At 38.3% G+C, this 13,523-nt stretch overlaps 2 protein-coding genes across 8 annotated transcripts in view; one reads left to right on the top strand and one right to left on the bottom strand.

The window, feature by feature from the left end:
• NLN (neurolysin) overlaps positions 1-1,135 on the bottom strand; it is an 80,829-nt gene extending 79,694 nt beyond the window's left edge. For 3 of the 5 annotated variants that reach the window (XM_039870057.1, XM_039870058.1, XM_039870061.1), the window contains exon 1: positions 146-222. In XM_039870057.1, coding sequence (XP_039725991.1) covers positions 146-207 — 62 coding nt within the window. In that variant the 5' untranslated portion in view covers positions 208-222. Of the gene's footprint in view, positions 1-145; positions 223-242; positions 382-909 lie in introns of those variants that run through there. The other 2 variants (XM_039870060.1, XM_039870059.1) reach the window with 2 other exon arrangements.
• SGTB (small glutamine rich tetratricopeptide repeat co-chaperone beta) overlaps positions 380-13,523 on the top strand; it is a 42,419-nt gene continuing 29,275 nt past the window's right edge. Inside the window, exons 1-3 of one of the 3 annotated variants that reach the window (XM_039870073.1) lie at positions 380-402; positions 2,726-2,847; positions 10,590-10,693. In XM_039870073.1, coding sequence (XP_039726007.1) covers positions 2,748-2,847; positions 10,590-10,693 — 204 coding nt within the window. In that variant the 5' untranslated portion in view covers positions 380-402; positions 2,726-2,747. Of the gene's footprint in view, positions 403-1,265; positions 1,396-2,725; positions 2,848-10,039; positions 10,114-10,589; positions 10,694-13,523 lie in introns of those variants that run through there. The other 2 variants (XM_039870074.1, XM_039870076.1) reach the window with 2 other exon arrangements.

The raw sequence follows: 13,523 nt of genomic DNA, 5'->3' as shown, positions 1-13,523 counted from the left end.
AAAGCTCCACACAGATAAGTGGCAATGTACAAGATAAAACTGCTAAAAACCTAAATGCCGATATGTCCCAAAGTAGTTTTATAAGTATCTTCTTAGAAAGAAACACACATTTCCTTTTTTCTGTTGGATCTTCATTCAGACTTACAGTTCAAGGCTAGATGTGGGAATGGAGGTGGTAGCGGCATTGTTTCTGAAAAACCACTCCATTTAGTGGATCTGTGCAAAGAATTTAATTCTCTCACCGTCTTGCTACTGGTCTGTTGCAGAGGGTGGGGTTAAGAAGCTAGGAAGCAATCCAAAAGATCATCTGAGGCTGCCCCAAACCGTGTCCAAGCAATTATTTCCTCCATTTTGGGCCAAGTCAATTTGCCCCGACAGAGGCTGAATGTTTACGGGGAAAAGGTAAATAAAAAGGATGTTAGAAAGCATGGACGGAAATCAGCAAAACCACAGCGGTTTTACCTTGTGTGGATGCTAAATGATTAGTATGCTATGTGTGTGAGGGGCAAACGAGAATTGTTGTTATTCCAGAGTACAGCTGTGGCACTTTTAATGACGGATCTGCAGTTCTGGATGGGAGCGAAAGACAAACGATTTTCTTATCTGGACCATCTTTCTACATTCCTCTTGGGCAGGGCCTGTGACCAGTCTCGCTCACTGCAGCTGAGGCAGTTCCAAACAAAGGGGAATGGATGCCCTCCAGAGGGAGCGGAGGAGGGAAAGGGGGGCCCGCAGGTTCCCGCGCCAGGTATCCCTCAGGGTAGTAGACCCTGCATGTCGCGAGGAGGGAGAGTCCCAGGAGCGTCTTAGGGGTGTGGTCGGGAGCGCTGGGCCGGGGCGCACGGCACCGCCGCGGCAGAAGACCCCGCCCTGCCCACGGTCAAGGTTAACACGCGCGTGGGGAGGTACCTGTGCAGGCCTCGCACAGCCGAAAGGCACTGGGTGATCATGGGAGAGCCGAGAGGCGGCAGCGGCGGGCGCGTTGTCCTCGGGTTTGGGGGAGGCGGAGGCGGGGCGCCAGCGAGCCGTGAGGCAGCCTAGCCCAGGAGGGAACCGCAGCTGCGGCGGCGGCGGTGGAGGAAGCAGCGGGTCCAGCCAGCGACCTCCCACGTGCGACGGCCACACGCCTGCTTCTACTTCAGCCCCGCCCCTCTCCCCGCCCCTCGCGTCCTGCACCGCCCCTGGGGCGGTTCCGGCGAGACCCAGCTGCCGAGAGTAGAGCGCCCAGCCGGGTGGGCTGAGGGACAGCGGTGGCCTGGAGGCCGAGGAAGTTCGGGCCACCGCTGGCCGTACTGCGATCGGGAACCAGGCTCAAGCCCTGAGGACCAGGGGACGAGAGGTTCCGTTTACCGACGCCCGCGGGCCCGCTGCCACCGTCTTGAGTCCTCTTGCCTGGTAAGGGGCTTCTGTCTGGGAAGGGTGCATGCATCTCCTGCCGCCTCCAATGGGGCCTGCACCACGCACCCTCAGCAGTACCCGTCAGGTCGGAGGCGAGGCCCGGGTACCGAAGTGGGGAAGGAGGAGGTCGATGTGCTCTGGGTGCGGAGCTAAGGGGAGAAGCGTAGAGGAGGTTGGACATCTCCATTTCCCCTCTGCCTCCCCTTTTCCCCCATTTTTTTTTTTTTTTTTTCCAGCTTCTGCCTGGGGCCTTATTTAGTACTTGCGACCCCATGGCTTAGAGGCTGGGCTTGCCTTTAAAATAAACACATAAATAGTAAACATCCTAGTGGTGGATACCACACCCAGGCTTTGAATTAGGGAAACTGGGGAGCAGATGGATGATGCGATTTAGTGGAAATAAGCCATTAATGCCTGCTGGCCCTGCGCCACTGTTTGGATGCGATAGTATTCCATGTGAATGAACATGTCCGGGAGCTTCCAGCGTGTCATCGAGAGCACCTCTACTGCAGAGAGCACTGGTCGGTTTATAGTGTCCATCGATTTAGGCAGTGATTTCCTGACATGTCTGATGATTAAATAGAAATGCCGTTTTTATTAAGAATGACACTGGTCGAACAACCTTTCGTTAATATATTTACTCATCAAATAACTGTCTCAGCCTGCAAAAGTAGGTGGAATTTAAACTACGCATACATTTTAAAAAATCTCATGAAATAGAGGAAGATGCTCAGTGTAGATAGATCAGCTTCTGAGTCAGCAGTATGAAATCTCCTTCAATTTCTTACTGAGGCCTTTTGGGGATTTCTATATCTGTATCTATAACCCTATCCTTATCTCTATCTGCACACTGTTAAGATAAAGTGAGATTTTCAGTGAGAGTCTAAGCTTATGTTGTACATGTTTTAAGAAAATTTTTACTTTCGCAAGTTTTAATATAATCTAAGACTACTGGGTATAAATGAAAATATGTAATACATTACCATAAGAACACTTTGTGCTCTCCTAATTCTAAAAATAGAAAGACATGAAGGTAATTGAGGTTTTAGTTTTTGCTTTACACTTAAAAATTTTTTTGATTAAATTTATTGGGGTGACAATTGGTTAATAAGATTATGTAATTTTTAAGTATATAATATCTATAATACATCATGTATGTATTGCATTGTGTGCTCATCACCCAAAGTTTAGTTCCTTCCATCACCATATTTTTGACCCTCTTTACCTTCTTCAACCTCCCCCTACCCTTAATTTTAATGTAATTTATAACCTTTCTGACCTATTCTTTAAAATAACTTAGTTCAGTGTTTCTCTTTTTCTTATCCAGGAAAAGTGCTTAAGCTTTTAAAATGTCATCTGTGAAGCACCTAGTTTATGCAGTTATTCGTTTCTTACGGGAGCAGAGTCAGATGGATGCTTATACTTCAGATGAACAAGAAAGTTTGGAAGGTAGGTACCTGGTCTTTTGTTCATTTGTGTTATGATTATAAATAAAGACTAAAATAGTTATAAGTCTGATTTTGTGATCTATTATAACAAAATCAAAAATTTTTTTGATCTTTCAAGAAGAGAGACTTAACTATAAGGTATCGTGTTTCCATTCTCTGAGGCTTGTTTTGTTTGTTTCAATTAACAACAATATAAGAGGACTATTGTTCATTTATTGAACAGCTATTATGTATTAGAACTATGCTATTCATATTGTAGGGAGTTTTTTCTTCATAGTGAATGTTGTTAGTATTATCCCCATTTAGCAGATAAGTAAGTGAAACCAGATTAATGAACAGAGCTGAGATTTAAATCCTGATTTTTATTTGAAGATCTTGTTTCTTCTTCCTAACAGGAAGGCATCCAGTTGAGAATCAATATATGAAAATACCTTAGTCATCATAAAAGTACTATGTAAAAGTCTAATAATTATATCACTATTAAGCTCTGACTACCTCCTATTCGGGGACTTAAAATAGGATTTCACCCTTGTCTTATGTGGGCTATACCTAATAGATTCGGTAATCTGTAAAGTTGAGCAGAAGTTGGATGATAGATAGCATCATGTGTTTCATTGACACCATCTTTTCTGCTTTGAGATCATGCATTATAAAATTTACATTCATTATAACCCCAGCAAGATAGAATTCTGTAGATGCACTTGTGGCGGTTCAGTGAGCCTACCTTCCTTAAGGCCTAAAGACTTCATTATTGCAATGAAAGAGAGCATTTGGGAGAAATTAATAAATAATAGTACAATTTGAATTTCCCATCTTAAAGTTGTTTCTCCTATAAAGAGGACACATCTATTAATTTCAACAAGCACAACCTTTGTGAATATGCTTTTAGGAGGGAGGGATGAAAGTTGGACATTTGCTCTAAAACTGCTTCTAATCTAGTGGCAGTGAGAGAAGCAGGCGACACACAGTTGGAGAAGATTCTAATCAGTCTATTTAATATTAGGTCTTTTGTTCTGCTTAATGGTTAGACAATGTGAAAGTAAAAGTGACTGGTTATTTAAGGAGGATGTTCGTTATGGCTGCTCTGTAGCAAACAGATAAATGCAATCATTTAATAAAAGATGTTTCTTTTCTAATCAAAGACAGTATTATACTTTTAAGGGCCAGAAGGAAAATTCAGAGATTTTTAAAAACCAAGATGTTATGTCCTATATTTAGAATGGTATTCAGCCAAAAATATGTGCTTTCAGCTGTTTGTTATATATGGCATGCAGAAATGGTGCCAATTGTTTTTGACCAATCCCTATTTTTTGACTCTGTGAGTCTAATTTTATTGACTATGAAATCATGTGGAGATGTCTGCCCACCTTCTAGACATTTAAAAAAGCCTTAGAAAATGAGTCTAAGTTCTAGTACCAGCTTCACTACTATGATGAGCTGAGATATTATCAGCTTTGAGCCTTCTCCTTAGTCACCCACTCCTCCTAATTGTTATACTGACAACTACTTCATGTTTTGACTATTGTGGCTCCTGCTCACTGTCACACTCTCTAGCACTACTCCTGTCTTAATTCTTAGCAATTGCAAAATACTCATAGATGATTCTTCCAGTTCCCTTGGCTCTCAGTTTCTTGAACTTCTTTCCTCAATGATTTCAGCCATTCACTCCCTTGGTCAGACCCTAGACCAGTGGTTCTCAACTCAGAGTGATTTTGCAATGTCTGGAGACATTTTTGATTGTCACAGCTAGGGGGCTGGTATTACTAGCATCTAGTGGTTTGAGGCCATATATGCTGCTAAACATACTACAATGCACAGGACGGCCCTCAACAACAAAAAATGAGCTAGTCCAAAATGTCAGTAGTGCCGAGGCTGAGAAACTCTTGCCTAGACCTTGTCATTATACAAACTGCACCGTCTCCGTAATCTCTATCTTAAATGTTTCACTTCCTGACCACTCTTGCCAGTCTTTCCAGCTCATGCTCTTTAGAATCCCTCCTTGACCAATTCCACCCTACTAATACCTCCAATCTCTTGACTCCTTACCTTTTCACACCCCTCTCCTTACCCAGTTTAAATTCCATGGTCAGACATTATAATTACACCCTTGTATACCCCGCCCTTTCTTGCAAAACCCAACCTTATTTAAATCCAGTTCTTCATTTACACTTTGCCCCTATCTATGTAAATATGTATGTAGATGGAGCAAAACACGTACTTTCTTGTCTGGTCCCACTTTAAATTCATGACTGACCATAAGCCTCACGGGGACCTTTAATGCTGTCTGGCAATCGCATTCTCTGTTATAAGGTCATACTTTTGCTCTCCTAGATGACCACTTTAACACTTTCTCATGTCTTCTCAAATCCCAAATCTCCTTCCTTGTACTCACTTTTAGATGAATGCCTTGCTGCCTGCTGCACCAAGGAAATCGAAGTAATAAGAAAACAACTTCCACAGACTCTCTCTGCCCCATCTACCCACCTACCAGCATCGATACTCACATACTGTGCCTGCCTGTCTGCCTAACTATTATCTTGTGCTATGGACTAGATATTCGCATTCTCCCCAAACTCATATGTTAAAGTCTAATGCCCAGTGTGATGGTATTAGGAGGTGGGCCCTCATGATTGTGATTGGTTACCTTATAAAGGAAGTACCAGAGAGCTCCTTCACTCCTTCTACCATATGAGGGGTCACAGGGAGAAGGTGCCATCTATGAACCAGAAAATGGATCCTTGCCAGACATCAAACCTGCTGGCACCTTGAGCTTGGACTTCCCAGACTCCAGAAATATGAGAAGTAAATTTCTGTTGTTTATAAGCCACCCAGGCTATGGCATTCTGTTATAGCAGCCCAAACAGACAAAGACACCATAGATAAACTACCATTGTCCTTTCTAAATGGAACCCTTCTACTGGCACGCTGGATCCCATCATGTCATACCTACTTCAGGGTATAACTCTGGTTATTCTACCCTCATCTTATATCAGCAAATTTTCACTTTCAATGGATCATTCCCATCACAATATAAACTTTATATTATTTCTCGCTTCTTAAAAAAAGCAACAACAAATACTTACTCTTGGCATACTATCCTTGTGCCCCCTGAACTACTGCCTAATTTTTTTTTTTTTTTTGTCTCTCTTTGTAGGAAAACTCTTTGAATGAGTTGTCTGTACTTGCTTTCTCCAATTCCTCTCCTCTCCTTTCTTAAACCCACTCCAGGCAGGCTTTTGCTACCATCTCTCCACCTGTATTGTTCTTATCAAGGTCATCAGTCATTTCTGTGTTATTTATTAATGGTCAGTTCTCAGTCTTCATCCGATCAGCTACCATCGATAAAGTTGCTGATTGCTCTCTCATCCTTTCCCCCTCATATACTTTATTCATTTGGCTTCCAGAATACCTCATACGCTCATGGTTTTCTTCTTATCTCATCATTTGCTCCTTCTCTGTCTCCTTTGCTGGTTTCTCTTTTCCCTGACTCAGAGTGCCCAGGGTCCAGTGCTTAATCTTCTTCTCTTCATGATCTACACCTACTTTTTTTTGGTGATATCATTCAGCTTCATGGCCTGAAATGTTCTTTATTTATATGCCGACATCTCTCAGATATATACTTTCAGCCCAGGCATTTCTTCTGAACTCCAGACTTCTATATCTAACTGCCTACTAGATATCTCCACCTGTATGTCTCATAGGTACCTCACATTCAACATTTCCAAAACCAAAATCCTGATCCTCCCACCCAAACTCTGTTCTGTCCACAACTGTCCTATCTCAGTTGATGGCAACTCTATCTTTTCAGTTGCTCAGGCCCAAAACTTTCACATCATTCTGGACTCTTCTCTTTCTCTCAGACTCTGCATGTAGTTGTTCAGTAAATCTTGTTGGCTGTACCTCTAAAATATGTATAGAGTTTGACCACTTCTTCCCCACTCCACTGATATCACCCCTGGATAGAACTAAATATTTCTCATCTGTTTTACTGCGATAGCCTCTAACTGGTCTCTCTGCTGCTATCTTTGCCACTTTGTTGACTATTCTCAACACAGCCACCAGTGATCTTTTCAGAGTATGTCAGATTCTGTCATTTCTCTGCTTAAAATCTTGCAGTGACTCTTCATGTTACTTATTCATTGTATAAAGACTCTATATAATTTGGACTTCTGTGATTTATAGTTCACAGACTCTCTTTCACTTTCTCAGCATGCACCAAATTCTCTTTCCTATGGGCTTTTACTCTAGTTGTTTTCTCTGCCAGAATGTTCTTCTTCCAGATAATGGAAATACTCCCATCTCCTTCAGGTCTTTGTCAAATCTCTTTTCTGAATGAGGCATACGCTGAACACTCTATTTAATTGCAGCCTGCTTCCCTGCTCTACTCCCCACACTCCCATCCTCCTTCCCCTGTTCTACTTGTTTATTGTTTATAGTCTACCTCTCCATCCTCCACTAGAATGTCAGCCCCAAAGGTCAGAGACTTTTTTTGTTAAATTCACTGGTGTGTCCGAAGTATCTAGAAAAGTATCCAATACATGGTAGGTGCCCAATAAATATTGAATTGATGAATTGAATCAAGTGATTCTGTGCATATCACTTAGTTGGTCTGTATCTTAGTTTCTAAGTTTATTGGGTGGAGCTATGTGCCTTCTCTCCATCAAAGGGATTTGTTAAGAGAATTAGAATCAGCGATAGCAGGTACATACATATGAAAGCTTTTGAATAATGTACTATACAGATAGGACATGGTATTATTGAAGAGATTCTTCACTTGTCCTCGTCAGTATCAAATGGACATATTATTTAGTGTTAAAGTAGAACAGTAATTATATATACTATTTCTTTGGATTTTTATGACTTATTCCTGAGTATAGACTCATGAAAGGAGGATCAAATGTGATAATCCCTGTTTCATAAATCATAATCTTGAGGTAAAAATAAGATAAATTATTGCACTCAGGCTTTTAAATTTTTTTTTTGTGTGTGGCTGGATTATTAATAATGATAATGAGATAATCTTGAGTTCCAAGGCTGTGGTGGCTTTGCTCACTAAACCATATGTGTCTCTAAACATGAGTTACTGAGGAAGACTAGAATAAACATTTTGGCAACTAGGTTTACTTATCGAAAAATTGTGTTTACTTATATGTAGAATCTAAAATAGTCAAACTCATTGAAGCAGAGAATAGAATGGTGGTTGCCGGGGCTGGAGAGAAGAGGAAATGGGGAGGTGATGGTCAAAGGGCACAAAGTTTCAATTATGCAATATAAATAAATTCTGGAGACCAACTATTCAGCACAGTGCCTATAGCTAACAATTTTGTGTTATATAGCTAAATTTTGCTGAGAGGTTAGGTCTTATGTTAAGTGTTCTTATCTACTGCTCCCCCACACAATAAAAAAGAGGCGAGTAGAAACTTTGGGAGGTGATGGATGTCTTTGGCCATGGTTTCATGGATGTATACTTATCCCCAAATTCATTGAGTTGTATACATTAAATATGTACAGCTTTTTATTGATTAACCATACTTTAGTAAAGTGGTTTTTAACAAAACCCAAGCAATTGTGTTTAAAACAAAACAAAACAGCCATCTCCTTTAATGATACTTAATTGTGTTGAGTGTGTGCCATGTCTGTGTTCTAAGGTTAGTGGCAGCAGAAATAAAGTAGTTGGATTGGATTGCTCAGCAAGATAGAATAGAAAAATCTCTCACAGTCACCATATGAACTCTTCACCATAAGTGTTTAGCTTATGGTGTTTAGTAGGTGTTCCATTGGTGTTTAGCTCTGAAATGTCATACTCTGGTTTTGATTAAGGGCCTGGTTGGGTTCTATCCATCTTTCATGTGGCTGTGAATGACTGTTTTTTTTGGAGAGAATTGTTCCACAGATTTTATTGTTTTTATTTCTTCTGAAATTAAATTATTACTTACGCTGTAAACAAAGAAGTAGATTAAATGTATTGAGCATCTACTATTTGCCAGACTCTATTAAAGTCAAAGATGAATAAGATGTAGGCTTTATATTCAAGGAGACAGTCTAATGTGGGAGACAGAAATTTAAGTGCATATAATATAGTATGATAAGTACAATAATGGAAACATATATAAGCTACATGGCACAGGAAAGGAAATGACTAATCTGATATGGGAAGAAAGATGTTAATCAAGAATAAATATATAGCTCTCTATGTATACATTATTTATTATTATTATTGTTATTGTAATTAACTAAATGTTATTATAATTAACTAAATTAACTAAATTGTCTAAATGGCAATAAGACCCTATTTTCTTGTGGCCCAATATTTTTAATGCAAGTACAACTGAAGTATAAGAACAACTGCTTGGCAGGAATAGAAAGGGAGAGAATGAAGGATAAGTAAACAGATTATTTTCTATCTAAAAGACTCTGACTTTTTGCAGTTGGTAACTTAGTTGCTTATGCAACTAAGTTCTTTTTTTCTGAGAATTGTTGTGTGGATAGTAAAAGTAATAATGTTTCTTCTATGACATAATTTTCTCAGTGCCACAATTAATACATAATATATCTGTGAAAAGACATACACACATGTAAGTGAATATGCAACACCATCTGGAAGTGCACTGGAGATTTTGGCTACATTCTCATCTTGTGGAGCAAGGAGAGAATTCTTTTTCAAACAAGAGCACTACATGACCCTGCCTCTTCTCCTCAATGGGTACTTATAGAGAGGACGGGACATGCTTTCTTCACTGTTATCACCCTAGTTCAGACTCTTTGTTTGTTTAGATCATTTAAATAGGAACCCGCTGGTTTTCCGCTTCCATTTTCTCCCTCAGCTTCCTTCCCTCTCTAATCCTACCAGACTTTTTAGTTCTGAACACAAATCCAGTTATGTTATCCTCCTAAACTAAATTCTCTAATGGCTCTCCATTTGCCCATTGCATAAATTCACATCTTTAAATAATGTTATTTAAGGTGCCTTGTTATCCACCTACAGACCTCCTTTCTAGCATAATCTCCCATGTGTCTTCTCACCCAGTCTATATCCTAGCCATACAAATGTAGATGAGGCACCTATCACCACTTAACATGATATGTATTTTACTTACTGTGTTTGCCTCCTTCTATTAAATGTAAGCTTATATTTAGTTATTAAATGGATAGTGATTTTTGTCTGTTAACTGTTTGTATCTCTACTACCTTAGAATAGCACCTTGCACATGGGTACCTGGTAAATTTGCATGAATGAATTTTTAAAAGTCAACCTATCTTCACATAAGTAAGTATACCAGGATTAATATTTAGTGCTTCCTATGTGCCAGAGATTGTTTCTATTACCATTTTTAATCATGTTGAGAATTCTATTTCTCACATTAAAAATAAAAGATAAATATTTTTTAGTTTTATTCCAGGCATTAGGACATTGGTGGTTAATCAGATATTGGTACTGGGGAGTAAGTTGCTCTCAGTGACTTTCTTCAACAAGAACATGATGTAATGTAATATATATATTAAGAAATTATATTCTCGGTAACATTTTTCTTTAAGTGAGGAATAAGAAATCAAGTTGTCTTCCCTCAATAGCTGGTCTATAAACAGAAATCTCCATTCAGCTGAACCATTTGGTTTTCTAGTCTGTGATCATAAATGCTGAATTACCACAGATTGCAAGAGTACAGATTTCTACCAAAAAAAAAAAAAAGTTTCATTTTTTAGGTTGCTAATTTTTTTTTCACTATTAAAATTTATTTCAAGTTGCAATTCAGTGCTTGGAGACGGTTTTTAAAATCAGCCCAGAAGATACACATCTAGCTGTTTCACAGCCTCTAACAGAAATGTTCACAAATTCCTTCTGTAAGGTAAGCTGTCATTGTTTTCTCATTATTGTCTGATTTAAGAATCACTATGATAGTATGTTGGATTGTTAATATTTGAGGGGCTAGGCCTATAAGTAACTAATTTCTTTCTGGGTATAAGGCAAATAGTTCATGTGGATATATGATTTTGGACCGAAAGTATAACTCTTTTAATGTGCTTAGGATTTCCGTATTAGTAGCTATTCTCGTCCTCTCACCTTCTTTTATATAAGTTTTAACAGTTAGGAAATCACCCTGTAGAAATAGGCTCATTAGGAATTGAATCGTCATTTTGAAGCAGATTTCATCAAATTTGGCCATCAATGGGGCTCTTTAAAACAGGGAGAGGTTCAGGGTCGATGTGTAAAACTAAGACTGAAACCCAAGCTTTATTATTCCTCCTCTTGAGGACTATTTCCATGGTCTCTGGTTCTGGCCTTTGCAGGAAACACGGACCATAAGATTGGAAAAGTTTAGGGTTAATGAGTTCAGGGCCCCAGAGTGGTCTCCCACGTGTTTTTACATTACATTTGGCATCTCATGAGTAATTTGGCAGTAAACTGCTCCCTCTTTTTTATATAGCTATACATTAATTTGTCAAACAGATGAATTTGCATTATATGACAAGATGTAAGGGGCAGTGGCATGTCTCTGTGTTCGTCATCAGGGAATTCCTCCTTTCTTCTTTTGGTTACTGGGGTTCTTTCATTGTCTGGGCTTGTGGCCTCCTTACAGAACCCCATTTCAGTGGCTGGATATGGCTATAGCTGAAGCCATCCTTTACATCTAGATTCCTGAGAGGCCTGTGCTTGAGACAGCACTTGGCTTTACTCACTCTTTAGCTCCTGTCACTGCTGTACCTAGTACTGAAGAGATCAGAACTTTTGTTATCTCCCAGAAAGTTCAAATTGACTTTTACACTGTTTAAACAGAACTCTTTTTTCCTTTTGCTATTTTCTCTCTGATTGTATTTAATTGTAAAATTTTGTTGCTTATTATTTTTAAAATATAGTTTTTTGAAACTGGCTCCATAGTATATCTGTACAGTATTGTTTGTGGTATCAATCCTTTAATAGTCCTTTTCAACAGCTGTGGCTTCATTACATATGTGTTTGTTAGCAGAGTAGGGCAGGGAAAGTCTAAAACTTGTCTGAAGCAGCATCAAGATTGTTATAATTAAAGAAATTGTCTCTCCAAGTGTATTTGGTTGTTATATTGGTCATTTTATTTTTAGATTACTGCTTTTCTGTTTTTTCTCCCTAATTTATATACTAAATGGATTTATTCCTTTTATGCAAAGTAAATAACACTCATCTCTACACTATGACCTGCTCAAATGCATTTAATTCATATGAGAATTCATTTTAAAAGTTGTAAGACTTTGGCAATTTTAATAAACTAATTCAGAAGGATTTAGAAGACAGCATGGATTATGATCCTTTTTTTTTCCTTTTTTTTACAGCTTAATCGAAATAGACAATTATTTGCTCATATTTACAGTTCAATGAGTTTTTGCAATTATAATCGGCATATAATAATATATGAGTTTCAGTTGTATAGCATAGTGATTGGAGATCTATATGACTCACAGAATGATCATTCCAATAAATCCAGTACCCTCTGCCCCTTAAATATTTATTATAATATTATTGACTATATTCCTTATGCTACACTTTATATCTCCATGACTATTTTGTAACCATCCATTTGTACTTCTTAATCCTTTTGCCCTTTTTCATTGAACCCCCAACTACCTCCCATCTAGTAGCCCTCAAAATGTTCTCTGTATCTATGAGTTTGTTTCTGTTGTTGTTGTTGTTGTTGTTTATTTTGTTCTTTAGATTCCACATGTATGTGAAATCATGACATTTGTCTTTATCTGACTTACTCCATTCAGCACAATACCGTCGGTCGTCACGCAATATCTTTTCATAATCCATTTTTCAATATGCCATTTTTGTGACCCTCAAAAGTCACTTTTTTTTTCATGCATAAACTGCTTAGGCTTGTTAGAAGATTTGAAATAGAAGGAACCCTAAAAGCAAGTACTGCAGGACAGTGATGTGTCTTTGAAGTACACTTATATCCTGAGAGACTATAGTCAGTTTTAAGTAGTGACTTCTACTTATAAAGGTTCTGAAATTGATTCTATAGTTTTTTTATCCTAATATTTTTAAGTTTAGAAAAACTATTTGGTAGAGAAAGATTTTTTTAAAAAATAAGCAGGACTCATATACTTTATCAGTGATTTTGTATTTGTGAATATTTGTGTGTAATTAGCAAAGTATATTTCCAATGTTAGAGCTATCAAGTTTATTGAAACTTTAGTCAAGAAAAAGGTAATGGTGTTTTTTTTTTTATAAATTCAGTACATAGGTATATTGGCTACAAATTATGCTTTCTTGAAAACTGTAGACTTATTTATGAACTTCAGAGTCAAATTTAAAAGTAACACAATTTTTAAAAAGATCTGTCAGAAATGGAAAAGTACACTGTGTTCTCAGTGTCACTCAAGGTAGTTCTAAATTTTCATTTAGTTCACAAGCGCCTTTGGTTTGAACATCGTTGATGCAAAAGAGGTTTGAAGATGATAGTACGTGATAAAAACAGGAATTTTATTTTTTTATCTTCTGATAAAATTAATATATGCACATTGTTTAAAAAAATTTGGACAATATTGAAAGATCTGAAGAAGAGACTGAAAGTATTACCTCCAAATGTTACTACTGTTAACCTTTTGCGTACACCTTTGCAGTCTTTTTTTCAACCTGTATATGTGCGTATGTGTGTGTGCAATATTAAAATAACAGAATCATGTAATAAATGCTTTTTT

The sequence above is a fragment of the Pteropus medius genome, unplaced genomic scaffold (assembly GCF_902729225.1).
Source record: "Pteropus medius unplaced genomic scaffold, Ma_sr-lr_union100, whole genome shotgun sequence".
Lineage (NCBI taxonomy): Eukaryota > Metazoa > Chordata > Mammalia > Chiroptera > Pteropodidae > Pteropus > Pteropus medius.
Note: the sequence above shows the minus strand (reverse complement) of the source record. Positions and strands in the feature narration are given on the sequence as shown.